At 49.3% G+C, this 27,738-nt stretch overlaps 1 protein-coding gene across 2 annotated transcripts; it reads right to left on the reverse strand.

The window, feature by feature from the left end:
• Nucleotides 1–325: 325 nt before the first annotated feature.
• KAT14 (lysine acetyltransferase 14) lies at nt 326–27,664 on the reverse strand. 2 transcript variants are annotated; one of them, XM_064164629.1, is made up of 10 exons: nt 27,406–27,664; nt 24,789–24,907; nt 22,636–22,757; nt 18,056–18,237; nt 16,530–16,946; nt 13,932–14,503; nt 12,372–12,508; nt 11,708–11,883; nt 6,668–6,858; nt 326–2,134 (listed from the first exon to the last, which is right to left on the reverse strand). In XM_064164629.1, exons 1-10 carry the CDS (start codon nt 27,659–27,661, stop codon nt 1,961–1,963), a joined length of 2,346 nt encoding a protein of 781 aa, XP_064020699.1. In that variant the 5' UTR covers nt 27,662–27,664; the 3' UTR covers nt 326–1,960. The 2 variants fall into 2 exon arrangements, with proteins under 2 accessions (XP_064020699.1, XP_064020698.1); XM_064164628.1 differs by having other exon boundaries at nt 16,530–16,949.
• Nucleotides 27,665–27,738: the final 74 nt, after the last annotated feature.

A 27,738-nucleotide genomic window follows, 5' to 3' on the forward strand; every position in this document is an offset into this window, starting at 1 on the left:
CGCTTGGCATCCTCCCACCGAGGAACGAGGCCACAGAGGTGTAAGCAAACAACATCAAGCTTCCCAAAATCTTCACTGCTACCTTTGCAAATGTGATGCAGAACTGATCACCTTCAGACTACCTTTTATCTCCTCATCCTGGCGGGCAAGGATAGAGCCTGCATATCTGTGGCATCTGCATGGACGCCCAGCAGAGAGAGGAGGCATTTCTTGCCATGCTCTGCTGCCCGGCCACACGCCTTGCACCCTCTAATCATCCACGTTTGAAGTTGCTGGATTTCCATTAAGTAAGACAGCTGAATGAACAGTGTGACTACAGGCAGGCTTTTCCTAGGGAAGGCTTTAATTCCATTCATCAAGACAGATAAATTGTTCTTTTTTCCTTTCCAAGTAACATCACAAACTTTTCATGCGGCCAAAAGCAGGCAGAGAGGTGCACAAATGCTTGGGGAACACCGCACTTGGATGGGTTCTTCTTCCCCTCCCACTGACACTGCTTTTGTTTTGGTGAGCATGGACACTGCCTACACAAAAACATACTTGGTGATCCTCTCTTGAAAACTCCATTAAGGCAACTACCACTACAGCAAGGTACCCAAGAGGTATAGGTGGATAAGAACAGTCACGTCTGTGGTGCAGCTCTCTGTGGGGTTTTGGTGTGAAAGGAACAGCACAGTGGGTGTGACTTGTACTCAAATGAACCGACCAACCTTTGGCCAGGCAGCAGAGCAAACTGGCAGCTTGCTCTTCAGCTACGAGAGAAGTTAGGGAGAGAGGAAGTCCTAAACTGTGTCAAAAGACTAGACCCCACTACCAGAGAAACTGTGTGGGGATTGTATTTTTGGGTTGCTTCTATTTATTCTTTGCGCTTCTCTTAGGGCTAGAGCCATGAGATCATAGCCTAGATGCCTCCAAGAACCAGAACTGGCCCACCTCTATCCTCTCCTCCCTCCAACCTGCAGAGATTGCTTCTACAAACCAGAGCCTTCATTTCACACGTCACTGCTGACTTCTGTTCTGGGTTTCTTCTAGCCAGAGCATCTGTAGCAGGAGGAGGTGGATGTTGGAGCCTGTGAGGCTGGCTCTGTGGTTAGAAGTGTGCCCAAAAGGCTGATCTGCAGCATCAACGACTGGCAGAGAGGTTGTAAGACTTCAAAGAGCTGATCTGGCAGCTGTTGTGTCCTACCTCACCTAGTTGCAAACCCACTTGACACCTTGTTCCTGAACACAAAACACTGCACGCTACAAGAACTTCACATTGAGCACGGGGTCAATGAGGGGAAAGGAAGGCAGTAGGCATGGGGAAGGAGAAAGACATCTCCCTCTGAGCCTTGCCTTCAGGATCACAGGAGTTCATGCTGAGCTCTTCCTTATGCCTATAACATGGTTCCAGTATTGCTGTTCTGGCATGTACAGAGCTTTCCTAAAGTTAGCATTCAGCTAAATGCACCAATATCTATTTTTTTTCCTTCACAGATTCAAGACATGGATCCTAACGATGCAATCAAATCACAGAAACACTGCAGACCACTTCAATTTAGATGTTCATTTCCTAGAAACAAACAAAGACCAACCCAGAAACAAAAACCCCTGCAACAGGTTTCAAACTCTGAAATCCATGGGCTCCCTCTGAAATGACTATTCATCTGTTTGTTTCTTTCTTTACTGGCTTATCAACGAGGCTTCTCCAAAGTGAGAGCGGCAGGAAAACTCCCCATAAAGAATTTCTGTTTCCCAGTGGTTTCAGCATGTCCCAGTTGGCATTTCCAGGCCTCTCCCTTTGGAATATAGGACTCAATCCTCCTGGCTTGTATTTTCAGCACCCACCGTAGCAGTGTTGAAGCCCTAGGGACAAAGGCATCGGTGTGTTGCAGCTCTCAGGTGGCAGCCAGTGGCCTCTGCTGGAAGCCGCAGCAGATGTCTCCTCGGCGGCAGGGGCTCGGGGCAGCGGGGCAGCGGGTCAGCGGCGCAGCCTGAGGAAGAAGGCATGCTTGCACTCCTTGCTGTCCAAGGGGTAGTACTTGTCATAGAAGTCCAAAATGTATTCTTCAGTCTTAAATCCAAACTTCTGGTAGAGCAGCATAGCAGGATTGCTCGCAGAGACGTGAAGGGTTACGTCTTTGCCCATGCAGGTCTGCCAGGGGAAAAGGACACAAAACAAACCAGAGGAGTAGCAGCAAGAGAACAGGACAGCCTCTGGGGGAAGGTGGAGGTGAGGAGAGTCAGCACTGCAGGTTCTCAAGGTACTAAGGAAATGTGAGAAAATCACAGGCCTTGGGACAGGAGTTACCACCCATAGCAACAGCTGAAGGGTGAATCATAGCACTATCAAGGTTGGAAAAGACCTTTAAGGTCACTGAGTCCAACTCTAACCCAACACCACCATGACCACTAACCTACATCCTGAAGCGCCGCATCTCCAAACGTCTCCAGGAGGATGACTCCACCACCTCTCTGGACAGCCTCTTCCAATGCCTGGCCACTCTTTTCACAGTATCACCAAGGTTGGAAGAGACCTCACAGATCATCAAGTCCAACCCTTTACCACAGAGCTCAAGGCTAGACCATGGCACCAAGTGCCACGTCCAGTCCTGCCTTGAAAAGCTCCAGGGACGGCGACTCCACCACCTCCCCAGGCAGCCCATTCCAGTGTCCAATGACTCTCTCAGGGAAGAACTTTCTCCTCATCTCAAGCCTAAACTTCCCCTGGCACAGCCTGAGGCTGTGTCCTCTTGTTCTGGTGCTGGCCACCTGAAAGAAGAGAGCAACCTCCTGACCACAACCTCCCCTCAGGTAGTTGTAGACAGCAATAAGGTCTCCCCTGAGCCTCCTCTTCTCCAGGCTAACCAATCCCAGCTCCCTCAGCCTCTCCTCGTAGGGCTGTGCTCAAGGCCTCTCCCCAGCCTCGTTGCCCTTCTCTGGACACGCTCAAGCATCTCAATGTCCCTCCTAAACTGGGGGGCCCAGAACTGAACCTTTCTTTTTAGCAAAGAAAGGTTTCTTAATCTCCAATCCAAAGGGAAGGGAACACTACTGCTGCTCCTCCAAGCCTCTGCTGCTGGGAAATGTTTGCCCTCTGACAACCAAGGCAGGTTTTGGATTATAATTTGTCATCTTTCTGTTGTCAATTGCTAAGTAATTGTTAATTAAGAATCACCTGGATCCTCAAAGATCTGCTAACAATGGCCCAAAGAAAAGCCAAAGCACGTCAGAGGATCAGGCGCTGTGCTCCTCCCCGTTAGCAAACAGAGCTGAGCTCTCTGGGACCACGGAGCAGCCCAAGCACAGCTCTGGGCTCTCAGGTTGGAATTCCTCTCTATCTCACCCAGCTCCTCTCCCATCCTTCAGGGCACAGCACTCAGGAAATTCAGTTCAGATAGCAAATGACATAGCTAAAGCTACCTTCAAGATCCCAGATAACCAGCAGATCCCACTCCAACCAGCAGCTCTCTGATGAAGATGCCAATATAATACCTTATCTTTCCTGCTTCAATAGCATTCCATGTGTATTGGACTTATGGTCACTCCAAGTGGGAACAGTTAACACCCTTTAGGAAATTTCCAAGGTAGACCATTCAAAGGGAAAGCTCTCAGAGGGATTTAAGGAGGAAAAAAAAGTATAATCTGGGACCATTTGGCGGAAAAAGATGTTGCAATCAGATCATTGAGAGAGAGCTATTTGGTTCTGTGGGCCGCATGCATCAGAGGGCATCTTCATAGAATCATGGAATGGTTTGGGGGACCTTAAAGATCACCTAGTTCTGACCTCCTGCCATAGGCAGGGACACCAGCCACTAGACCAGGCTGCTCAAGGCCCTGTCCAACCTGGCCTTGAATACCCCCAGGGAAGAGGCATCCACAGCCTTCCTGGGCAACCTGTCTCAGCATCTCACCACCCTCTCTGTAGAGAATTTCAGCTATCCACTCTGAATCATAGAATCACAGAATCAACCATGTTGGAAGAGACCTTCAAGATCATGCAGTCCAACCTAGCACCCAGCCCTGTCCAGTCATCTAGACCACAGCACTATATGCCTCATCCAGGCTTTTCTTGAACACCTCCAGGGATGGTGACTCCACCACCTCCCTGGGCAGCCCCAGGGAGAATCTCCCCTCTTCTGACAACAAACCCATCATCGAGGGACCATTTGCATCAACACATTCTCTATTAGGTTATGTTGTCCCCATCACTTCATCTCCAAGCTCAGCACACTGAGCCAAGAGACAGAGAATTACCCTTCATCCAGTGTCTGGAAGTGGCTCTGGCTACAGAGAGCCAACTCCAGTGTTAGCTCAAGCAGGCTGTAAAGCAGCACATACAATCTGATGACCAAGGACGAGAAGGTCACAACCACCATTTCTTCTACATGACCAAATGCCTTCTACCACTGACAGAAAGACAGCAGTGGAAAAAGAAATTCTTTCAGAGAATCACAGAAGGGTAGGGATTGGAAGAGACCTTTGAAGATCATCTAGTCCAACCCCTCAGACCTAACATGAGCCAAACATATGATGGTAGTCAGCCTCAAACCTGCCTGTCCTCAACAGGATCATTTTACACTAGCCTACCTGCAAGCAGAATGAGGCTAACTGGCTGTGATACATCCTAGAGACAGGGATGGAGGTTTTCCAAAGCTGACTTGCCAACGGACTCCAATGCTCCTGAACAACCATGAAGACAGCCTCTGGGTCCCTGCAAACCTTGGCTCATCGTTTGCTTCTGTTCTCACTAGGTGTTAACATCCCACATCAACACACTACAGCTGAGGGCAATTTACTTGAATGTTTCACGCAGAGATGCTCAGGAAATGTACAGGAGGTCTTTAAAGGAGATTGGTTAGTGGCCTGGGTCAAGATAGCAGAGGGCTGGACGCTGCAGAGAGCTGCAAAGGTGCAAGAGTTACCCTCAGGTAGCCCAGAAGAGCAACTCTGAGTGGAAACAAGATAATGGTTTGACTTAATGATCTTAAAGGCCTTTTCCAACCAATCTTTTCTAAGATTCAAAAGGTATGGATCATTGTTCCCAGGGCTCTGCAAGCACCTCCTCCCTCTCTCCAGCCAAATGAGGGCAAGGAAAAACAAAGGTGCATTTTTGCTGGTGCAGCTCATCTTGCCTAAAACAAGCTCTGCCAAGAGAGTTCAGGGAGTGGTAGAACTGTGGGCCCTAAAGAGGCAGAGCTGGGCTCTGAAAAGGACACCTGTCTGCACTTGGGCTGCCTTTCCTGCAGTTTAATGCAAGAAAATGAATGGAATTCTGGCCACCTCAAGTTCACTCAGAGATTTAACAACCTCTAACTATTTTAAAAGCACTCACTGAGTTAGCACAGATTAGTTTTCCAAAACGTTCTGTAGAACAAAGCTCAGCACAAACCAGTCTGAACGAGGCTGCAAACAGTTCTTTGTCATCCAGGAACGACTGGAGGGAGTCCAACAGAGAGCCACTAAGATGCTGAGAGAACTGGAACATCTACCTTAGGAGGAAAGGCTGAAAGAGCTGGGGCTGTCTAGCCTGGAGAAAAGCAGACTGAGGAAGGATCTCATTCATGCTGATCAATATATCCAGGACAAGTGTCAGGAGGATGCAGCCTGACTCCTCTCAGTGCTGTCCAGTGACAGGGCAATGAGCAGTCGATACAAATTGGAACACAGGAGGTTCAGCATAAACATCAGGAAAAAAATCTTCCCTTTGAGGGTGGAAGAGAACTGGACCAGGCTGCCCAGAGAGGTTGTGGAGTCTCCTTCTCTAGGGGCATTCCAAACCCTTTTGGATGTGTTCCTGTGTGATTTACTGTAGGTAGTCCTGCTCTACCAGAGGCAGGGACTGGAGGATCTTCAGAGGTCACTTCCAACCCCTACCGTTCTGTGACTTTGTGATCTTCAGCTCAGCAGGATTTGAACCAGAGCATTAAAAGTGAAAGAGAATTATTAAGATCAGTAAGTGACTTGATGCACTGGCTCTGGTTCATTGAATGAACAACCAGGTGCAGCCAAGAAAAGCTCCAACAGATTCTTACTGAACCTTCCCACTATTATTTCATTTACTACTTTAAACTCCAAGATTAGTCTCACTGTTACATGAACTATTGGCCAGCAAAGAACAGAAAGATAATCCCGAGGCAATCTAAAGCTACAGCACCTTGCTAATTCTGAGGACCTGACCAGTCTGGTTATTCTCAACTAATTTAATTTCCTGCTTCTGAAGTGATTTCCCCTTATAAATATTAACATAGGCAACAGACAGTCTGTGCAGATGTAAGGGGAAAAAAAGGGCAAGTGGAAAGAAAGGTAAAAAGGAAGTAGTTAGCAGGTGACAGAATGAGAGGAAATGGCCTAAAATTGTGCTGGGGAGGTTTAGGTTGGATGTTAGGAAAAATTTCTTTCCTGAGGGAGTGGTCAAGGCATTGGAAGAGGCTTCCCAGGGAGGTGGTGGAGTCACTGCCCCTGGAGGTGTTGAAGAAATGTGTGGACATGGTACTTCAGGACATGGTTTAATGGCCGTGGTGGTGTTTGGATGATGGCTGCACTCAACGATCTTAATGACCTTTTCCAACCAAAACAATTCTATGACTGGAACACAACACTATTTACTTTCTAATATTTGCCTGTGTGCACAAGAGAAGGGAGAACCAGTTCTTTAGCAGAGATGTGGGGTTTGTTATTTCATTACCTGGATGAGGTGGTAAATCATGAAGGTTGCTATCCCAGCTCTTCTCCACTCAGGGTGAACTAACAGAAAAGAGATGTAAGCTTCATTGTACTTCACATCTGGCACCATGAAGCCAAAGGCAATGATAACTTTCTTGTAAAGGACCACGACGCTGAAGTCTGGATACTGCAGGCATTCTGACAGATCAATTCCTACAGAAAAAGAGAGAACCAGCACTTGGAAGTGTTGCCAACCAATAGGAAAGTGTCACACCTGCACAGAAGCTCAGGGCTTTACCAGCGCTCAGCCTCGATCCATTCCTTTTACCTCTGTTTCAAAGCTTTGATACTGAGAGATGCTTCAACAAAACACACAGGGCAGAGGAGAGCTGCTTACTAAGGGGTGGTTCTTGTATGCACAGTATCACAGTATCACCAAGGTTGGAAGAGACCTCACAGATCATCAAGTCCAACCCTTTACCACAGAGCTCAAGGCCAGACCATGGCACCAAGTGCCACGTCCAATCCTGCCTTGAACAGCTCCAGGGACGGCGACTCCACCACCTCCCCGGGCAGCCCATTCCAGTGTCCAATGACTCTCTCAGGGAAGAACTTTCTCCTCACCTCCAGCTTAAATTTCCCCTGGTGCAGCTTGAGGCTGTGTCCTCTTGTTCTGGTGCTGGCCACCTGAGAGAAGAGAGCAACCTCCTCCTGGCCACAACCACCCCTCAGGTAGTTGTAGACAGACAGAAGTTGTATGGAGAAACTAACAAAAGCTGATTTGCTCCCAAATGACTCAAGGATGAAAGTGAAGCCCAAAAAGCATGTTCTTTAAAGCAAGGTGGCTTTAAAAAACACCAAAGAGTAAATGAAAAATCACATGGTCTCAGCACACAGCTCATCTGTCCCTGGATTGCATCTTCAGCCACGGCAGCAGACTCTGCTGAAGGACTCAGTTCCAAATATGCACGGAGATAGATACTTGCACCTGGAAAAGTTTGCACACTGGGCCCTACTAAGTTTGTGTCCCTTGCCTGGGGCTCCTAAGGGCTGTCTGTAGTGACGTTAATGCATGTGGGTTTGCTTCTTCATTTCCCTTGAGCTGGGTCAGCACCAGGTTGGTAGGCACCAATCCTATTCGAGTTGGCAAATGCCAAGGACCTTCCTGTAGATAATCAAAGTGGGGCAGATGAGAATGTATCAGCCTGACAGATGGGGTGGACCATCCTGTTCTTCCTGTAAACCTTTCTCCAGATGCAGCAGACATGAAACCAGCCTTCAGCTTTGGTAGCATTACCTGCCTAAGATTCCTCTCTCTTTTCTCTACCTGGTCTTGAGCTCCTGCTGCTTCCTCTTGTGCATACTCAGCTGCTGGTGTAGCTATCTGTGGACCTGACTCTATCAAGACACTTGCTTTTAGCATGCAAATTCTCTAATCCAGGGTGTGAAGCTGCTCTCAGGGCAGAGGTGCTTGTGTGAGTCAGACCCTGCCTAGAACTGCCTGAGGCTGGTGACTTCTGAGTAGCGTTTGTTAGCTTGCTTGATCAGATTGCTGCTGTTGCTGCAGCCTCAGATCATCCACGCAGCATGTCAGGGCCAAGCAGTGCAGCTCGAGACAGAGAAGGTGGTAATTTTTGTGGACAAGCCCTAAATGAGGTGCAAGGTGTAGCAAAGCTGGGCCATAACTGTTAGTTTCTGCCTCAATCCAGGTACATTTGGCACACGAGATAACAGAGGAGCAGAGTAAATTCTCCAGTAATGTTTATCACTCTCGATGAGATGCAAGACTTCTTAAGGCACCAGACGTCAATAAGCAGGGAAATTATTTTCCTGCTCCAGAGTAAGGAGGGTGGAGTAAGACGTGGGAGGAATCGATTTGCAATAAGGAGCCAACTTAATTATCTCCAGGCTGCAACTGACTGTGAAGTGCCTTACATCATGTCTGTGCAGGAACTGCTGCATTGCCCTGAGCACGCTGGTGTCTAGGAGATGGTGCCGTCCTCTCAGCAGATGCTTAGCTGGGCATGGTTTTACCACTCCTCTGCTCAGGAGATGTTTCCCTTTAGGGCGTGAAGGCACCAGATACCCTGACAGACAACAAAGGGGGAATCTTGCTTCACAGCAGCTCATTTGCAGTAACTACCTGCAAACTATTTCTGCCTCGTGAGAAACAAGAAGAGCTCTGATGGGAAAGCTTTACAAGCAATTACTGGAGAGAGTCGAACAGAGAACCACTAAGACGCTGAGGGACTGGGAACATCTCTGAGGAGAGACTGAGCGAGCTGTGACTGTTTAGCCTGGAGAAGAGGAGACTGAAGGGGTTCTCATTTATGCTGATCAATATCTACAGGGCAAGCATCAGGAGGATGGAGCCTGACTCTTCTGAGTGGTGTCTCCTGAGAGGACGAGCGGCAGTGGACACAGATCGGAACACAGAAGGCTCCTCATAAGCACCAGGAAAAACTTCTTCCCTTCGAGGGTGGCGAAGCCTTGGACCAGGCTGCCCACAGTTTGTGAAGCCTTTGTCTCTGGAGGCATTTCACATCTGCCTGAACACGTTCCTGTGTGATTTACTCTGGGTGCTCCTGTTCTAGCAGGGGGGTTGGACTAGATGATCTTCAGAGGCCTCTTCCAACCCCCACCATCTGTGATGAGGGGAGGCAGGGGAACTAAGGCCTAGGCTCACCCCAGCTGGTGACACTGGTTCAGCCAGTGAGAGCATCACTAGTAGAAGGGAGCTAAGCCCGTCCAACCTGCCATGCTCTGAGCACAGTATCCCTCGAGCACGGATGCTTCAGACACCAAAACTCAGGCAGAGTTACCGTTACCTCTCTCAACAAGTGGTAGCTAAATGATGCCTTCCCAGCTGCGTATCCCACCCCCTCCCCGGTTACACCAGCCCACTGGGAAGCTCAGTTCTTCCCATCCACAAAGATACTGTGCTTCATCTCCTGGATCATGACCTCCTCCTTTTAGAGCAGAAGGCAGGAGTGATTAATCACAGCCCCAGCCTCACAAAATGCACACCGGGTCTGGAGCCTGCTGGGAGCGGCAGCTTTGTGAGTTAATGACAAGCAGTTCACAGCAGAGCGGAACACACCCATGCTCCTTGCGTTAAATAAACCAGGGTGAGTCCTGGAGAACTTAATGATGGTGTGACCCGGCTTGGCCCGAACTTCAAACACATTATCAGAAGCAGAGAGACTGCAGCAAAGTGCTTCAGCCTCTGCTGGGATTGCAACTGCCTCTCCTGAGCTGCAGAACGGCTTGTGAAAGAAAAGGTACACCACATTAGCTCCTCCCCGTTGTACAATTTGGACAACGAGTAGCACAAAGAGCACCGATCCTGACTGTGCTGCTGACCTACAAACGCTGTTGACTCACTAATCTGCGAACCAAAACGTACAGCAGTTAGCTGGACTGAAGCTCTGTACTGTTTGTGCCGCTCTGCCAGCCTAATCAGCGCTGTTTGCTGATTAGAACCTGATCCGTGCCGCAGGCAAACATCAGCATTACCAGTTCAGAAGAACCAACGACTACAGCCTTCCAACTGCCCCCATGAAGGACAGCCAGTGTCCTCAAGGAGCCTACACTTCAAGGAATGACACATAAAACCCACCACTCCAAGCTCTCCTGCACCTTGCAGGTACTGAGGCTTGAAGAAATAAAGGACATTCCAGGGAAACTTGCAGCTCTAAATGCAATTCCTGAATCTCATTCCAACATATGCAGCTTGTGACTGCTAGAAAGAAACCTTCTCATGAAAGGCTTGGGAGGGACCTTAAATATCATCTAGTTCCAAGCCCCCTGCCCTGGGCAGGGACACCTTGCACTATGCCAGGTTGCTCAAGGCCAACCCAGCCTTGAACACCTCTGGGGAAGGAGCATCCACAACTCCCCTGGGCAACCTGTTCTGGCCTCTCACCACCCTTATTGTAGAGGATTTCTTCCCAATATTCAGTCTAAATCTCCCCTCCTCGACCTTCAATCCATACTCTTTCACTACAAGCCCTTGGCTTTCCTGTAGGCCCCCTTCAGGTACTGGAAGGCCACTATAAAGTCTCCCTGAAGCCTTCTCTCTTCTAGGCTGAGCAGCCCCAACTCTGGCAGCTTGTCCCCTTAAGGGAGGTGAAGGTAATGAGATTTCTGGTGTGAAACTGCTTACTTCAGCCTCTGATTCTGCAAAATCATTTCACGGGATGCTTAGTTTGGGTAACTGACTAATCCTGTTGGCATCAGTGGTTGTACCCAAACCGACCTGTTCCTTCAAATACTGTGCTAATTAGGGCCTAATTGCCCACTTCTAAATAATCTCCAAAGACAGGCACCAAACCTATGTCTCCATCTCAGCTGCGTTCCTAGGACATCAGGTCAGCAGGAGCAGGGAGGTCATTCTGCCCCTGTACTCTGCACTGGTTAGACCTCACCTTGAGTACTGTGTTCAGTTCCGGGCCCCCCAGTTTAGGAGGGACATTGAGATGCTTGAGCGTGTCCAGAGAAGGGCAACGAGGCTGGGGAGAGGCCTTGAGCACAGCCCTACGAGGAGAGGCTGAGGGAGCTGGGATTGGTTAGCCTGGAGAAGAGGAGGCTCAGGGGTGACCTTATTGCTGTCTGCAACTACCTGAGGGGAGGTTGTGGCCAGGAGGAGGTTGCTCTCTTCTCTCAGGTGGCCAGCACCAGAACAAGAGGACACAGCCTCAGGCTGTGCCAGGGGAGATTTAGGCTGGAGGTGAGGAGAAAGTTCTTCCCTGAGAGAGTCATTGGACACTGGAATGGGCTGCCCGGGGAGGTGGTGGAGTCGCCGTCCCTGGAGCTGTTCAAGGCAGGATTGGACGTGGCACTTGGTGCCATGGTCTGGCCTTGAGCTCTGTGGTAAAGGGTTGGACTTGATGATCTGTGAGGTCTCTTCCAACCTTGGTGATACTGTGATACTGTGTAATCATCTTCTAAGAACCCACCCAGACACCAACTGAATCAAAACTAGGCCCACCAATACTTCTTTCCTTTTTTCCTGAGCAAACCCATTTCTTTCTTAGAACACCAAGTGCTGAAGGAATCTTACCTGGCCAGAAGAATTCATGGCACATGGAGTTTATAGTGGGGATGTGATTAGGACGAACATAGCAGTAATCAATAGGTGCTTCTGGCTCAGCTTTCCAGTTGAGATTACTCCTGTGTGGATAGGCCCGGATTTCTGCCAGCAGCCTGAGTTTTGGGGGCTTTGTCTCGTAATCACGCCTGCCAACAAGGTGAAAAGCAAACACAACAAGCCGGTGAGCAACACTGACTGCCACTGCCCATGAAATACTTGATGAGGTGCTCAGCTTGGAACAAAAGAGTAGTCCTTCATTCATGCGGGAAGGCAGAGCCCAGCTCAGCAAATCAGCCTTGTGCCAGAGGCCAGGACACTTCTCAGATCCACAGCACACCAAGCCAGCCCCTCCTTACACCAACGGTAAGGAAATCACGGTTCCCCCCCAAGAGCAGCTGCAACTGGTGACTGTGGTGATGACCCCTCTCTGCCCTGCCCTCTCTTGGAGTTTCCCCTTCCCCAAGCAGAAGCAGCTCAACTACTCAGCTAAACCAAGTGCTGTCCTTTCAGGGTTACCATAAGATACTGAGTCGTACTTCAGGGATGGGTGGGGAGCACTGCCCAAGAAAGGCATCCTATCCATGGGCTGTCAGTTCACAAGCCAAGAGCAAGTTAAACCTCTGCCCATCTGTACCTGATGTAAGGTTTCAGGACACGGGATGTGTAGGGACTGACAATGCTGTGGTCTGTCAGCAGGTCTTCTGAGCCTACCAGTCGATACAGAAACTTTGTTGTCTGCTGTCGATATCCCTTCATGGCAGGCAGCATTGTCTGGATACACAAAAACGTGCACAACATTTCAGGGAGACTAATCCATGACTTAGCAGAGGGGAATCACATCAACGGAGGAGGGAAAACAAGGCCCTTTCAACGTGGCAGGATGGATGAATACACAGCCCGACAGTCCCACCTTGAAGAATCATAGAATCAACCAGGTTGGAAGAGACCTCCAAGATCATCCAGTCCAACACAGAACCCAGCCCTAGCCAGTCAACCAGACCATGGCACCAAGTGCCCCAGCCAGGCTTTGCTTCAACACCTCCAGGGACAGTGAATCCACCACCTCCCTGGGCAGCCCATTCCAATGCCAATCACTCTCTCTGCCAACAACTTCCTCCTAACATCCAGCCTAGACCTACCGCGGCACAATTTGAGACTGTGTCCCCTTGTTCTATTGCTGGTTGCCTGGCAGAAGAGGCCACCCCCACCTGGCTACAGCCTCCCTGCAGGTAGTTGTAGACAGTAATAAGATCAGCCCTGAGCCTCCTCTTCTCCAGGCTAAACAACCCCAGCTCCCTCAGCCTCTCCTCATAGGGTTTATGTTCCAGGCCCCTCACCAGCTTTGTTGCCCTTCTCTGGACATGCTCCAGCACCTCAACATCTCTCTTGAATTAAGGGGCCCAGAACTGGACACAGTACTCAAAGAACTCTGCTGTGAGACCTGTCAGCTTGAGCATCCAAGCCTATGAGCCACCGACATCACTCAGAAAAGGGCCACAGGTGATCTCCCTTCTAGACTGCATGAAAGAGCAACCACCTGCCTGCAGGCATCCACCATCACCATTCTCCTATGGGGGCAGGCTGTGAGAGCTGGGACCGTTCAGCCTGGAGAAGGCTCTGGAAGGCTGCTAGGGGATGGACAAGAAAGTTGGGGAGAGACTTTTGACAAGGGCTTGTAGTGATAGGACAAGGGGCAACAGATTAGAGCTGGAATAGGGCAGATTTAAATCACATATTAGAAAGAAATTCATCACAGTGAGTGTGGTGAAGACACTGGAACAGGTGCTCAGGGAGGCTGTGGATGTCCCCTCCCTGAAGGTGTTCAAAGCCAGGCTGGATGAGGCCTTGAGCAATCTGGTCTGGTGGGAGGTGTCGTTGCACATGGGAGGTTGGAACTAGATGATCATTAAGGTCCTGTTCCATGACTCTATGATCAGTGCTTGGGCAGGGCTGGAGCACAAACAACTTAGACATTTGTAGTGCTGACACTGACAGACAGTTGTGTTGTACAAGCATGTCCCAAGCAGAAAGGGGCTTGTGAGAGCACTGGTGGAGACACAGCCCCAGGTGAAAATAAATCTTGTTCACATAACCCTGTTTGCTTTGAGAGTCAGATAACCTCAAGATGCCACTGCTGTCTGCAGTCTTTGTAATAACCAGTGCCAAAAGTTCACAGAGATTTGGAAATACTCACCTGGTATCTGTCCAAGATCCTGAAGTCCTGGCTAGTAGTTCTATATGTTGCTTGCCCTGCTGGAGACCTGGAAACACTTCCTTCTTTGGCTCCATAAATGCCGTCAACCAAGAGCAGTGCCGCGTTCACAACCTGGTCCAGGTCGAAGAGCGGCAGCCCTCTTTCCCTTTTGGCCTGCCTAACTATCAGCTTGCGCCTCAGCCTCCGGGCCTCTGGGTTCATGCTCATGGCATTGGGGCAGGCTTCCAGTCTCTTCAGCAGCAGCTTCTCCTCATAGATGCTAACAGAGGTATGCTTTGGAGTTCTAGGGTTAGCATCCTTCTCCAGTTGTGGCTTCCTCTTGTCTCGCCCTCTCACCTGCAGCGATGTGTTTGAATCATCAGGATCTTCACTGTCTCCTTCCATCCTTTCTGGCTTTTCTTCTTCACTCTCCACCTCTTGCTTGATCTGCTCCACTGTCTTCACTTTTTTTCTACTTGCTATCACAGTGCCAGCACCAGCTGTCCCACTGGGAGGGGGCACATACTCTATTCCTGGGTCTATGACTCCATCTCCTTCCATCTCCTCATCATCTGCTCAACAGATCAAAATAATCCAGTAAAAAAGGTAAACATCAAAGTCTCATTTCAAATAGGGTTGTCAGATGACTTTTCAGCTAAGAATAAATGATGCAGGTTTACTCCCCCCACTCCATTTATTATAAACTTCTGGAGGTCCTGATTTTGGACAGGAGACACCGTAAGGAGCCAATTTCAGGACATGGAATCAGTCCTGCTCCTGGCCTCAGGCTGCACGAAGAGAGGGTCAGATTGGACAGTGAAAAAAACTTCTTCACTGAAAGGGTTCACAACCACTGGAGCAGGCTACTGATGGTGGTGGTTGCACCCCTGTCTCTGGAAGTGTTTAAAAGACAGAGGTGTGGTGCTGAGGGATGTGGTTTAGCACCAGACTTGGCAGAGCTGGAGAATGGTTGGATTCAATGATCATAAAGGTCTTTTCCTACCAAAATGATTCTATGATGTGCCTTGCAGTTTGGCATCTGGAGCCACAGCACTGCTGAGCTGCAGGCTCCTGTTCTTTGACACATGATAAATGGTTGAAAAAGACTGGAGATCACATGGTGAAGCTGGTGAGCTGTACCTTCAGCTAGCACACCCTGGAGAAGCTCTGGGTAATCTGAGGCAACAAAGAGGAGACTGAGGGGGGATCTCATTCACAGTGACCAACATCTAAAGCGTGTGTCTCAGGACGATGGTGCCAGACTCTTCTCAGTAGTGTCCAGTGACAGGACACTAAACTGGACACAGAAGTTCCACAGATACATAAGGAAAAAAGCCCTTCCCTTAGAGGGTGACAGAGTAGAGGACCAGGCTGCCCAGAGAGGTTGTGGAGTCTCTGTCTCTGGAGGCATTCCAAACCCACCTGGACATCTTCCTGTGTGATTTACTGTAGGTGACCCTGCTCTAGCAAGTGGGTTGGACTAAATGATCTTCAGAGTTCCCCTCCACCCCTACCACTCTGTGATTTGGGCTTACAGAAGCACAGGCTCTGTCCCCTCTACAGAACCTGACTATTCTTCTTGTCATCCTCTGCTTTACCAACTAGCTTGAGGCCTGGCTCCTCAAGCCACTAACAGCATTCCTCCTGCTTTGCAACCTGACTGAAATTTACTGTTTGTTATTCTCAGACTCCTTTTGGTAGGAAAAAGCCTTCTAAGACCATCGAGTCCAACCATTCTCTAACTACTGGAACATTACTATGACAGTAACATTTTCCCATTGGCAAACAGTCGATGCAAAATCAGAGTTGATACCTAACAGTGTCATCTGTGTGGTAGTGAACCTGTCTCTCACTACAAGAAGGAAATCGAGGTGATGGAGCCTGTCCAAAAAGAAAGGCAATGAAGCTGGTGTGGAATCTTGAACATCTATGAGGAGTGCTTGAGGGAGCTGGGGCTGTTCAGCCTTGAGAAGTGAAGACTGAGGGGAGACCTCATTGCTGTCTACAACTCCCTGAGATCAGGTTGTAGAAAGGTGGATGTTAGTCACTTCTCTCTAGTGATGACAGGACAAGAGGAAACAGCCTCAAGTTGCACCAGGTTGGCTATGAGGACACTGGGAAAAATTTCTTCACTGAAAGGGTCATCAGGCACTGAAGCAGGCTGCCCAGGGAGGTGGTTAAATCCCCATCCCTGCAGGGGGTTAGAAAAACATTTGGATGAGGCATCTGGGGACACTATCTAACAGCTGTGTACAAGGAGATGTCAGGTCGTGGTCGGACTCAGTGATCTTAAGGTCTTTTCCAACCAGTTGATTCTGTGATTCTAAGAAATGTTTAGACCCAGTCATGCAGCAGTTGCTGGGTGAAATCTTCAACTCACTGCTTTTATCCAGGATCCCTCGGAAGATAATAATGGCCTTTTTTTCCAGGCCTTGGAAGCCAGTAATAGAACTATGGGAAACTAAACAGGACTTACACGCAGCTAACACCGACAGAACACGACCAGTTCCATTCCGTCTTACCTTGAGATCCTGCAGCTCACCCGCCTAGAGAACCGTGTGTGGCTCATTAATAAACCAAACAGGTGGTGTCTCTTACCATGAAACAGAGCCTGTGGTGGCATGACATCTGGGATGAGGTCTGCTTCCGAGAGGAGGCTGGGAGTAGCTGAATGGGAGGCTGGAGTGCCGGGCGCAGAGAAGTCCAGCGATGGGGAAGGGGAAGGGCTCGTCAGAGGAGTGCGATCGGAGGAGCTCAAGGAGGAGAAGTCAATCACCTCTCCCTTCTCAAGGACCATATCTGGTCGGCGGCCTCGGCTGGTGAACTTCACAGGGGTGGAGGATGTGCTCCTGTCCAGGAAGCCAGCTGCCTCCTTCTGGGCTCTACGAATATCCTTGGCTTCCTGAGTGCGAGACCTCTTCTCCTTCAGCTCCATGGCCGACTCCACCGGGTTGCGGCTCACTCGCTTCCTGAGGCCCTCCACAGTAATGATGGGATCGAGAGGTGGCTTTGAGGCTGCTAAAGAAGTAGTCTGCTTATAGACACTCTGCTCCTGCAGCCACTGGATACACACCACAGTCAGAAACCCACACTGCTTACAGATCTTACAAGATGCATTTTCAGTGTTGCCTGGAGGTGTGGTTGAGACCCCATCCCTGGAGGTCAAACCTGATGGGACCCTTAGCAACCTGATCTAGTTTGGAGAATCTATGGTCACAGGGCTGGAGCACCTCCCCTGTGGGGACAGGCTAAGAGAGTTGGGTCTGTTCAGCCTGAGGAAGAGAAGGCTGCTCCAAGGAGACCTCATAGCAACCTTCCAGATCCTGAAAGGGGTCTACAAGAAAACCAGGAGGGACTTTTTAGAAGGGCTTGCTGTGGTAGAATGAGAGGGAATGGACTGAAAACTTGAGGAGGGCACTTTTAGATTACATATTAAAAATCAATTCTTTACAATAATTATGGTGAGACACCAGAACAGGTTGCCCAAGGAAGTTATGGATGCCCCCTCCCTACAGGTGTTCAAGGCCAGGCTGGATGAGGCCTTGAGCAACCTGATCAAGCCATCCCTTGGCAGTGGGGCTGGAACTAGATGATCTTTAAGGTCCCTTCCAACCCAACCCATTCTAAGAATTTCCTTGCCCACTGCAGGGGAGCTGGACAAGGTGACCTTTGAGGGTCCCTTCCAAGCTGATGCATTCTGTGTGTGAATATACCCAAGGAATTCAACCCAGGACATAGAGCATAAACTAAATGCACACGCAAAGCCTCATTGAAGGCCCAGTCTTGCTCCTCTTCACAGGAGAAAATTTGCACCTAGCAACACAAGATAAAAAACCTGCCCTGGGGCACAGAGAAGCAGAGGAATTGCAGATTGCAGCTAAAAAAGTATCCCCACGCTAACTGCAAAAGCCTCTGGATTGCTCAGCACGATCCCAAAAGGTAATGAAACATGACAAGCTTCTCATGTGACAGTGTAAGCACCAAAGTCCTCTGAGGCACCCACTACAACAGAGTGTACCCAAGGAACTGCCCCTGCACACAACTCAGGGGGGTAGCTCAGCTGTTCCAGTGCCTCCCAGCTCTGCCCCAGCTAGGAGCACACAGACCATCAGGGCAAGAGTTACCTTTCGCCTTTAGTGCGGACGCAGACAATTTCTCTCCTTCGGGTTTCATTGTTGGGGGTTTATTATGAACCAGCTTCCACCACCCTGGTTCTCCAAATTCCTGTGCCCCTGAGCGGAAAAACAAAGGGCTCCCCACAGAAAGACACCCAGCAACTGTGCTCCACCATGTTGAGGTCTTTTTCCTGTAGAGGGAAGAGGAGAAAAGCAACTGGTATGTCCTCTCTCACAGAACCTTAGAGGTTGGAAGGGACCTCCAGAGATCGTTGAGTCCAACCCCCCTGCCAAGGCAGGATCCCCTAGGGTAGTTTGCACAGGAATGCATCCAGGCGGGTTTTGAAACTCTCTGGAGAAGGAGACTCCACAACCTTTCTGGGCAGCCTGCTCCACTTTTCTTGATGCACCCCAGGATGCCACTCGCTCTCTTGGCCACCAGGGCACATTGCTGTCCCATGCAGGACTTGCTGCCCACTGGCATTTCAACGTCTTTCTCCACTGAGCTGCTTTCCAGCAGGGCAGCCCCAGCCTGTACTGGTGCCTACTGTTAATCCCCCCCCAGAGACAGGACCCTGCACATGTCCTTATTGGACTTCCTGTGGTTAGCCTTTGTCCAGCACTCCAGCCTGTTCAGATCTTGCTGGATGGCAGCACAGTTGGGCTTTCATCCTGGATGGAAGGGGTAGAGTGCTTCTGCCACTGGCACTGATGCAAGGGTATGACACTCATAGAGGGTTTCTTTACTGCAGTAGTGGTCAGGCATGGGAACAGGCTGCCCAGGGAGGTGGTGCAGTCACCATCTCTGGAGGTGTTCAAGAAATGTGTGGACATGACACTTTGGACATGGTTTGATGGCCACAGTGGTGTTAGGTTGAAGGCTGGACTCAACGGCCTTAGAGGTCATTTCCAACTGAAACAATTCTATGATTCTGAGGATGAATTAATTTCTCCTCAAACAGAGAACCACTCTGCATGGCACTCTGGGTACTAGTGATAGCTGTGTGGACCTGACACTGCATATAACATTACTGAAGACAGCAAACAGGACTCGGTGTACAGGATGGGCAAGGCAAGGCAGAGGTCACCACAAGGATGCCACTGACAAGGAAGGTAAGAAAAACTTCATTTGGATGCCTGCCTTGACTACTTGGAACTTCATGTAGCAAAAGCACACTCCCAAAGCTGCATTACAGGTGCCCTAAGTCTGAATTCACAAAGGAGGTTTGGATCTGGCCATTCTGCCTTCTGCAGCTGCGCCCTTGTCAAGCACTGCAGAGAAGCAGAGGGGTCTGAGAAACAACCAACCTAAGACAAGGGAGCTGCAGCAAGTGGCAAGGTAAGAATATGTACACTTGTCACACAGACACGTGCAGTATATGTCTTTGCTCAGGGTTTTCTGTCAGAAAAACTGCCCTGGAGCACGGGGAAGAGAGTCAGTGCACCACCCAGCCACACTCCCTGCGCTCGCTCTGAAAGATCCTGCTCACGTGGAGGCAGGCAGCTGCTGCACCATGCAGGGCACTGTGCTCTCCTGGGCACCTGAGCACTCCTTGTCCTCTAAGGACTGCTCAGAAGGCTAACTAAAACCTAGCTTAGAAAAGAATCACAGAACCAATCATAGAATGGTTTGGGTTGGAAGAGACCTTAAAGATCATCTAGTTCCAACCTCCTTCCATGGGCAGGAACACCTTCCACTAGATCATGTGGCTCAAGGTCCTGTTCAACCTGGGCTTGAACACCTCCAGGGTGGGGACATCCACAACCTCCCTGGACAGCCTGTTTCAGTGCTTCAGCACTCTCACTGTAAAGAATTTCTTTCTAATATCCAGTCTAAATCCATCCTCCTCAAGCTTAAGGAGTGAGAATCTGAAGCTTCAAGAAGGAAGAAGAAATATTAAAACTTTGTGGCCAAAATCTGAGGTGCTCCTTTGACTACTGGAGAATTAGATTCATGGTGTAGAGTTAAAATTCATATTTGTACAAGATCTGGATCCTTCTTCTGGCCTTCCCACACCTCCACTGGCAAAGGCAGTCACTGCTGAGCGTTGCAGTTACACACCTTGGGGTACCAACCCTCAGCTGTGGCAGGGGTTAAACTCAGATGCCCCACATCAAAGTCCAGTGTGTGACTGTAAGTTGGACAAACTGTACTTCAAGGACATAAAGCACTGCCACACTTTGAACAGCTACAGGTATGGTTCAGTAGACTCTGCTCCATCAGTGCCTTGTCCAGGCAAGTGGGGAAACTGTCTGAGGCCAGTAATTGCTTCATCTGAATCTTAATCAGAGCAGAGTGCCTCCCTCCCAGAGCAGGTCTGAAAAGGCAGCAGCAAAGCCTGGGAGGTGATGCTTTCCTGAGCAAGGGACATCAGGCCATCAGCTACCTTTCCTTTCAGGGCACCCACGATTTTCCAGATGGGACAAATCCTAACGTTTCTGAGAACAGAGGAAGGAGGCTATCTCAAAGGAGGCTGCAACAAGGCAGAGGGCCGTCACTTCTCACACACAAGTGACAGGACTGCAGGAAATGGCCTCAAGTTATGCCAAGCAAGGTTCAGGTTGGATATTAGGAAAGATTTCTTCACAGAAAGGGTTATCAACCTTTGGAACAGGCTGCCCAGGGAGGTGAAGTCACCATCCCTGGAGGTATTTAAATGATGCATGGATATGGTGCTGAGGGACCTGGTTGAGTAGTAGTAGCTTAGCAGTGGGGAGATTCTGAGCTCTGGCAGAGCAGTTGGGCTTGATGACTTGGAAGGTCTGTTCCAGCATCAGTTCTATGACTCTCTATGAGGCACGGACAGGCAATGCCAGCAGAGATAGTGAGCTCCCTAAGCTCAGGGAGAACAGACAGGTCTTACAGCAGAGAAATTCTTGGGGAAGTAAAAACCTAAAGTCAATCAAATCTACAACTTGCTCAGTTCCTTTCCTGCATCCATAGAACATGCATCAACATTGGGACTGAGGTTTGACAGTTTGTGCACTCAGGAAAAAACCAAGTGTCATTTGCCTGCAGGGCACACAGCTCATGCTGCTGCCTTTCACGGGAGGAGTTCTTACACTAAGAACCTCTTGCTTTCTCTACACACACGGCAGAACGTTTCAGTGGTTTCCAACACCTGCTATGCAAAATCTGTCTTACTGAGACCCAAAACAATCTAAAAGACGAGGCCAAATGTTCCTTTTTTTGAGATGCTGCTCCCTGCAAGCTTTATAGCCAGTTAAGGTAGACCTTTACTGTGCCTCTTTATGAAGCCCAGCAACATCAGGACAAGTGTGCCTGTTCTGACTGGTTCTGTATCAGCAATAGCATGGCAAGCAGGAGCAGGGCAGTGATTATGCCCATGTACACAGCACTGGTGAGGCAGCACCTCCAATACTGGGTTGAGTTTTGGGCTCCTCACTACAAGAAGGACATTGAGGTGCTGGAGTGTGTCTAGAGAAGGGCAATGAAGCTAATGAAGGGTCTAAAGAATAGGTCTTGTGAGGAGTGGCTGAGGGAACTGGGGTGGTTTGGTGTGGAGGAGGCTGAGGGGAGACCTCATTGCTCTCTACAACTCCTTGAAAGGAGGCTGGAGTGAGGTAGGAGTCAGTCTCTTCTCTCTACTATGATGTGATAAAAGGAAAGGAAGTAGCCTCAAGCTGCTCTAGGAGAGGTTTAGGTTGGAGATTAGGAAAAATTCCCTTCCTGCAAGAGTGGTCAGGCATTGGAACAGGCTGCTCAGGGAGGTGGTGGAGTCTCTGCAGGTGTTCAAGAAACGTGTGGATGTGACTCTTTGGGACATGGATTAATGGTCATGGTGGTGTGAGGTTGACAGCTGGACTTGATCTTGGAGGGCTTTTCCAACTAAAACAACTCTTAGATTCTGTTTAGAAACTCAAAGGCTTTGCAGGTTCATATGCTACCTAGAGGAAGAGAAGAAATAACCCAAAGTACTTGCATGTACATTGGTTTTGTGTGACACTCCTGGGCTGGTTTTGCCTTCTAAGAAATGCCTCCCTCACAAGAGCATCCTCATGCCTACATTCAGGTTCCCAGTCTTTCCATTTTCTCACTAGTGAGGCTCAACAGAGACATCATCAAATTAACCAGGATTCTTTGCTATCTGTATCATAGAATCATAGAATCAACCAGGTTGGAAGAGACCTCCAAGATCATCCAGTCCAACCTAGCACCCTGCCCTATCCAATCAACCAGACCATGGCACTAAGTGCCTCAGCCAGGCTTTTCTTGAAGACCCCCAGGGACGGTGCCTCCACCACCTCCCTGGGCAGCCCATTCCAATGCCAATCACTCTCTCTGTGAAGAACTTCTTCCTAATATCCAGCCTAGACCTACCCTGACACAACTTGAGACTGTGTCCCCTTGTTCTATTGCTGGTTACCTGGGAGAAGAGGCCACCCCTCACCTGGCTACAATGCCCTTTCGGGTAGTTGTAGACAGCAATAAGATCACCCCTGAGCCTCCTCTTCTCCAGGCTAAACAAGCCCAGCTCCCTCAACCTCTCCTCCAGGCCCCTGTAGAACAGGCCTGAATTCTTTTGGCTCACCAAGCAGACTTCCAAGGACACGTATCCTGTCTTTACCTGTTCCCCAGTAAGAAAGTCCAGTGTTTCTCAATGAAAGCACAGATATCTTCTTTCCACCTGAAGTAGCCCTGGCGGCCTGTTCCTTCCAGAGACAAATTGTACATTGCCAGCATGACAACCTGCAACAGGAAGTGTGGGATACAAGTGAATCTCTTCTGCTTCATCTGCTCAGCTGTCCCCTCCCCTGCTGCCACATATACAAATTATAGGAGCACAGAATGGTTTGTGTTGGAAGGGACCTCCAAAGCTCATCTGGCTCAACCCCCTCTGCAGCAAGCATGTCTTTGCTTGCTCAGAACTATCTTATTTTTGACACATCTCACAGGCAACTTCCACAAACCATCTTCTTCCTGCTTCCATGCTGTCTGCAGTTGTCTTTCTGTTGTCAGACACACATTCACCAGGAGATTTCTCATCCCAAGAAAATCACAAGCTGCCTAGTTAGGCAGGTTTTTATACTGAGATACAGGATTTCTCAGCAGTTGTGTAAATCAGTTACATCACAACCAAGGTCTGAATGTAGTCTGGAGGTAGTGAAAAGGTCTCTCAAAAAGAAAAGAAAAGAGTCAGAAGTAATGCCACTAATCTAACCCATCAGAAATGTCGTGACAACAGTCCTGGATAGGTGCATCTCACATCACAGAATCACAGACTGGTCTGCTTTGGAACAGACCTCAAAACCAAGGCTCTTTTCAACCAGACAAAGACCTGCTGAGGCCACATACTTTAAAAAAACATCCAGAAATCACTGTCTCCATTTTAACTCCTTCAAGTAAACTGATTTGACCACTTGCTTCAGTTTCATTCACCCAGAAGCAGCAGCAGCAGCAGCTCTGGCTGCTGGAAGCCTGGGGAGATAGTCTTTTCACTAGTCAGTTTTCTTCCTCACCTATTTGATTTTGTCTGTCACTTCCCCATGCCACATCTGGGTGAAATGCTAGCAGCCTTTGCTCTCCAGATCTGTAACTCTGTCAGTTTGCCTCAGACTGCTATGCCAACCTTCCCTCCTGCCCAGCCCAACATGAGAAACCACTTTACAAGTTACAACTGATGTTTTACATGATCTGTTATGAGACAACAGGGCACTGCTGTCCCAAAGGTTGCAAACAGATGTGTCACACACATTGCTCAGTGCTCAGCACAAAACAGCTAGCGCCTGATTCAGTTCACTTCATGCAGAGGCAGCCAGCACCACCTGCTTGCCCCTCCAGCACCCTGCTTAGAGCAATATGACGCCACTCAGGCTGCCCATAGGGTGGCAAATTATTCCAACTTGTCAGGCATGCAAGTGACTGGAATAACAAATTTGAGCAAGGACTGCTGCTGGTGGGCAAGCAGCCAGACTGCAGCTCTCTGTGCAGGCAGCTGCCAAGCCTTCTGCTCGTGTGTTGCACCTCACTAGCTTTGCATTTCGCTTGCAAACCTAAAAACAACTGTTTGTGCCCAGCAGCCAAACATTTTGCTTTTCCTAACCTGCCTGAAGCTATGCATTTGTGAGCAACACAAGGGGAAGCCAGAAAAAAAAGAGGGAAAAGGGAAAAAATGGGGGGAGAAAATGAGGGGGAGGAAAGAGGAGGGGGAAAGTGGAGGTAAAGGTGTGTGTGTGGGAAAAGCTTCTTGCTCTCTACAACTCCATGGAAGAAGGTTGGAGCCAGGTGGGTGTTGGGCTCTTTTCCCTAGTAACAAATGACAGGAAAAAATGGCTTCAAGATGCATTAGAGGAAGTGTAGGTTGGATATCAGAAGAAACTTCTTCCTTGAAAGGGTTCTTCAGCACTGGAACAGGCTTCCCAGGGAGATGGCTGAATCCCCATCCCTGGAGGTGTTTCAAAGACTCAGAGATATGGTGCTGAGGGACATGGTTTAGCACCAGCCTTGGTGTAGTTAGAGAATGGTTGGACTCAGTGATCTCACAGATCTTTTCCAACCAAAATGATTCTCAGTTCCATGGCTTTGATGATTACTTTTCCATTTCCCTGCCAACAGCCCAACTTCTAACAAGCAGGCAACTGTTAGCTCATTCATTTCTGGATTTCATGCAGACATTTGTCACCTACACCTGATCCTCCTCCTCTAGGTAGCAAGGCATACAACAAACTGGAGCCCTGGAAAGCCCTGTGGCTGTCCTGCAGGCACAAGCATTTCCCTTACCTGTTGCCAGGTTAACCTCAGCCGTTCAAACTGCTCCTTCCCATCTTCCGAGCAGTCGGAGCATGTGAATCTGAAGAAGTTATCTCCTTTGAGGTAGCTGAGCTGTTCTCTCAACTGACCTAAAACCAACAGGCAAAAATCACTTTCTTGGTCCTTTTATAGCAGGAATCTCCTGCTGCAAAGGAGATTTGAACTAAGCTACAACACTAGGCAGAAAAGTACTTTTTTGCTTTTTTTCCCCAGCACCCCAACAGTTCCCAGGAAGGGTCAGAAGTTGCTGAGAGGGAAGGCACAGATTCCTTGCAGCAGACAGCGCAAAGGCAAGGATTTCCTTCCTTCTGCTGCACTTCTCATTCCTTCTTGCTTCCCCAAGATAACCTCTCTACTACAATAAATGGTTTCCCACTCCAGTCTTAAAAAACCAAACCAAAGTGGACCTGTTAAACAAAGGTACTGCAAAGGCTCTCGGGAACACAGAGGGGTTCTCCTCCACCTCATCTTTCTATTCACTGCTACCTGTCTTTGCAGCTCTCTTTTTTTCCCTGTCCACAAATCATCCCTGAAGTAAGGTTGCCAGTTCCTGTTGACAGCAGCCTCCAGGATGCAGGGCAGCAGACACAGTGTGAAACTTTAAGGTACTCAGTTCTCCTGACAGGGGAAGATCTTCTTTCCTTGGGACTGAAAGCCAACACAGTGGCCCAGCATTATCAAGAAGCACTCCTTCTTCACTGCAGTTTGATGCACTAGAACTCAAACCAGCAAAGCACTTCAGCCTATGTCTCCCTGCTGCGTAAAGCTAACCCTGCCTTAAAGTTTGTCTGTAATAGAAGTGACCTGCTGGGGTACAGCCACCTGTAAAACTCTGGGCCCAAGTTACAGGCTCTAATTCAAGAAAAGAAACAAACATCCTATGAACCAGGTTGGAGGGCAGGGGTGCCATCCAGAGGAACTTGGACAGGCTTAAAAGGTGGGCCCATGCCAACCTCATGAAGTTCAACAAGACCAAGTGCAAGGTCCTGCACCTGGCTCAGGGCAATCCCAAGCACAAACACAGGCTAGGCAAGGAGTGGCTTGAGAGCAGTCTCAAGGACCTAGGGGTGTCAGTTAGTGCCATGGTCTAGTTGCTTGGCTAGGGCTGGGTGACAGGTTGGACTGGATGATCTTAGAGGTCTCTTCCAACCTGGCTGATTCTATGATTCTATGAGCTGGCAATGTGCACTGGCAGCCCAGAGGGCAACTCTCCGCTGAGCTATATCAAAAGCAGTGTGACTGGCAGGACAAGCAGATGATCATCCCCTTCTACTCTGCTCTCCTGAGACCCCATCTGCAGTACTGCATTCAGTTCTGGGGTTCCCCAACACAAGGACATGTAACTGCTGGAGCAGGTCCAGAGGAGGGCCACAAAGATGATCAGAGGGCTGAAGCACCTCCCATGTGGAGACAGGCTGTGTGAGCTGGGATTGCTCAGCCTGAAGAACAGAAGGTGCCAGGGAGACCTTACAGCAGCCTTCCAGAACCTGAAGGGGGCCTACACGAAAGCTGGGGAAGGACTTTCTAAAACAGCTGCCACATGAAGAGGTCACTGTTCCTAGCTACGAAAAAACCCAACCCAACAAACAACAAAACAAACAAAGCCCAACCAACCAGTGCTTAGCAGTGTCTTGCTTTTGGATCTAATGAGGGTGGTGGAGGAACCAGGCTGCCCAGAGAGGTTGTGGAGTCTCCATCTCTGGATGCATTCCATCTCTGGATGCATTCCAAGCCAACTTGGACATGTTCCTGTGCGATTTGGTCTGGGTGATCCTGCTCTAGCAGGGTGGGGGTGGACTAGATGATCTTAAAGGTCTTTTCCAAGCACTGATTTGAGGCTCCTTCTGGGATGTCAGCAGCCTTAATGTCTTGAGGAACTCGCTCAGCTGTCCCTGCCTGAATATCATCCTCCCCTCCATCAGGAGGCTGAGAGATCTGAGGCTTTTTAGCCCAGAGGAGACTGAGGTGGTATCTGATAATGCTCATCAGTATCTAAAAGGAGTTCAAAAGGAAATAGGCTAGGCTTTTCTCATTGGTGAAAGGGGAGGCAGTGAAGACAAAGTGGGACTCTGAAGGTTTCACTTAAACATAAAGAAAAGCTTTAGGACTTGGAGGGTGCCAGAGCACTGGACCAGGCTACCTACACAGCCTGCAGAGTTTCCTTCTCTGGAGACTTTCAAAACCCACCTGAACACATTTTTGTGCAACCAGATCTAGGTTGGCCTGCTCTAGCAGGAGGCTTGGTGGCTCTCCCACACAGCTGAACAAGATGACCTCCAGAGGTCCCTTTCAGTCCCTATCATTCAGGGATTCTGTTCTCTACTCATTAAAGAAGACAAACTGATTTCTTCACAGGTAATGCCAGCTTCAGGCATCCGTGCAGCTCACAGATCCAAGTGCCTAACACACACCAGTGGGACCAGGCAGCGAAGCTTCATGCAGTGCCAAGACAGCCTTTCTCCTCCAACAGAAGACAGACTTCAGCTAAACAAGGCCTGCCTCAGCAGACAGGTATGAAGGACAGAGTAACCACCTTGCAAACGACCACAACAAGGCAAGCAAGACAAAACACAACTGGCAGGCTTACTTGCTGGAATCCACTTCTGGCACTTCTCACAGTAATAGGACATCTCCTCCATCCAGGAAGCATCACCTTCGTCGCTATTCAGAGAGTCTCCACTCTGATCGTGCGATAAATCCACCGAAGCCTGGTCCTCAGACTCAACAATCAGGAGGGTTTCTCCCTCCACCTCACCCTCCTCCAGACCCTCCGAGGTGGAGGTCCTAGTGGCTTCATCATCGTGGCGGCTCAGCAGCCCACTCATGTGAACGTTATTGGCCATCCTAGATGCTGTTTGGCTAACAGGGAGCTGTTCCTCCCCACATTGACAAGTCTATCCACACTGGATGTGTCAGCCAA

Source organism: Pogoniulus pusillus, chromosome 25 (assembly GCF_015220805.1).
Source record: "Pogoniulus pusillus isolate bPogPus1 chromosome 25, bPogPus1.pri, whole genome shotgun sequence".
Taxonomy (NCBI): Eukaryota; Metazoa; Chordata; class Aves; order Piciformes; family Lybiidae; genus Pogoniulus; species Pogoniulus pusillus.

Bases quoted from the DNA above. Each gene is read 5' to 3' on its own strand.
- KAT14 (XM_064164628.1), bottom strand. From the start codon at position 27,661: ATGGCCAATAACGTTCACATGAGTGGGCTGCTGAGCCGCCACGATGAT. The intron at 11,884-12,371 runs GTACAGATGGGC...CCTTGTTGGCAG, and splicing joins GTCCTGAAACCTTACATCAG to GCGTGATTACGAGACAAAGC. The intron at 2,135-6,667 runs GTAATGAAATAA...TTCCCCTGGCAG, and splicing joins TGATTTACCACCTCATCCAG to ACCTGCATGGGCAAAGACGT.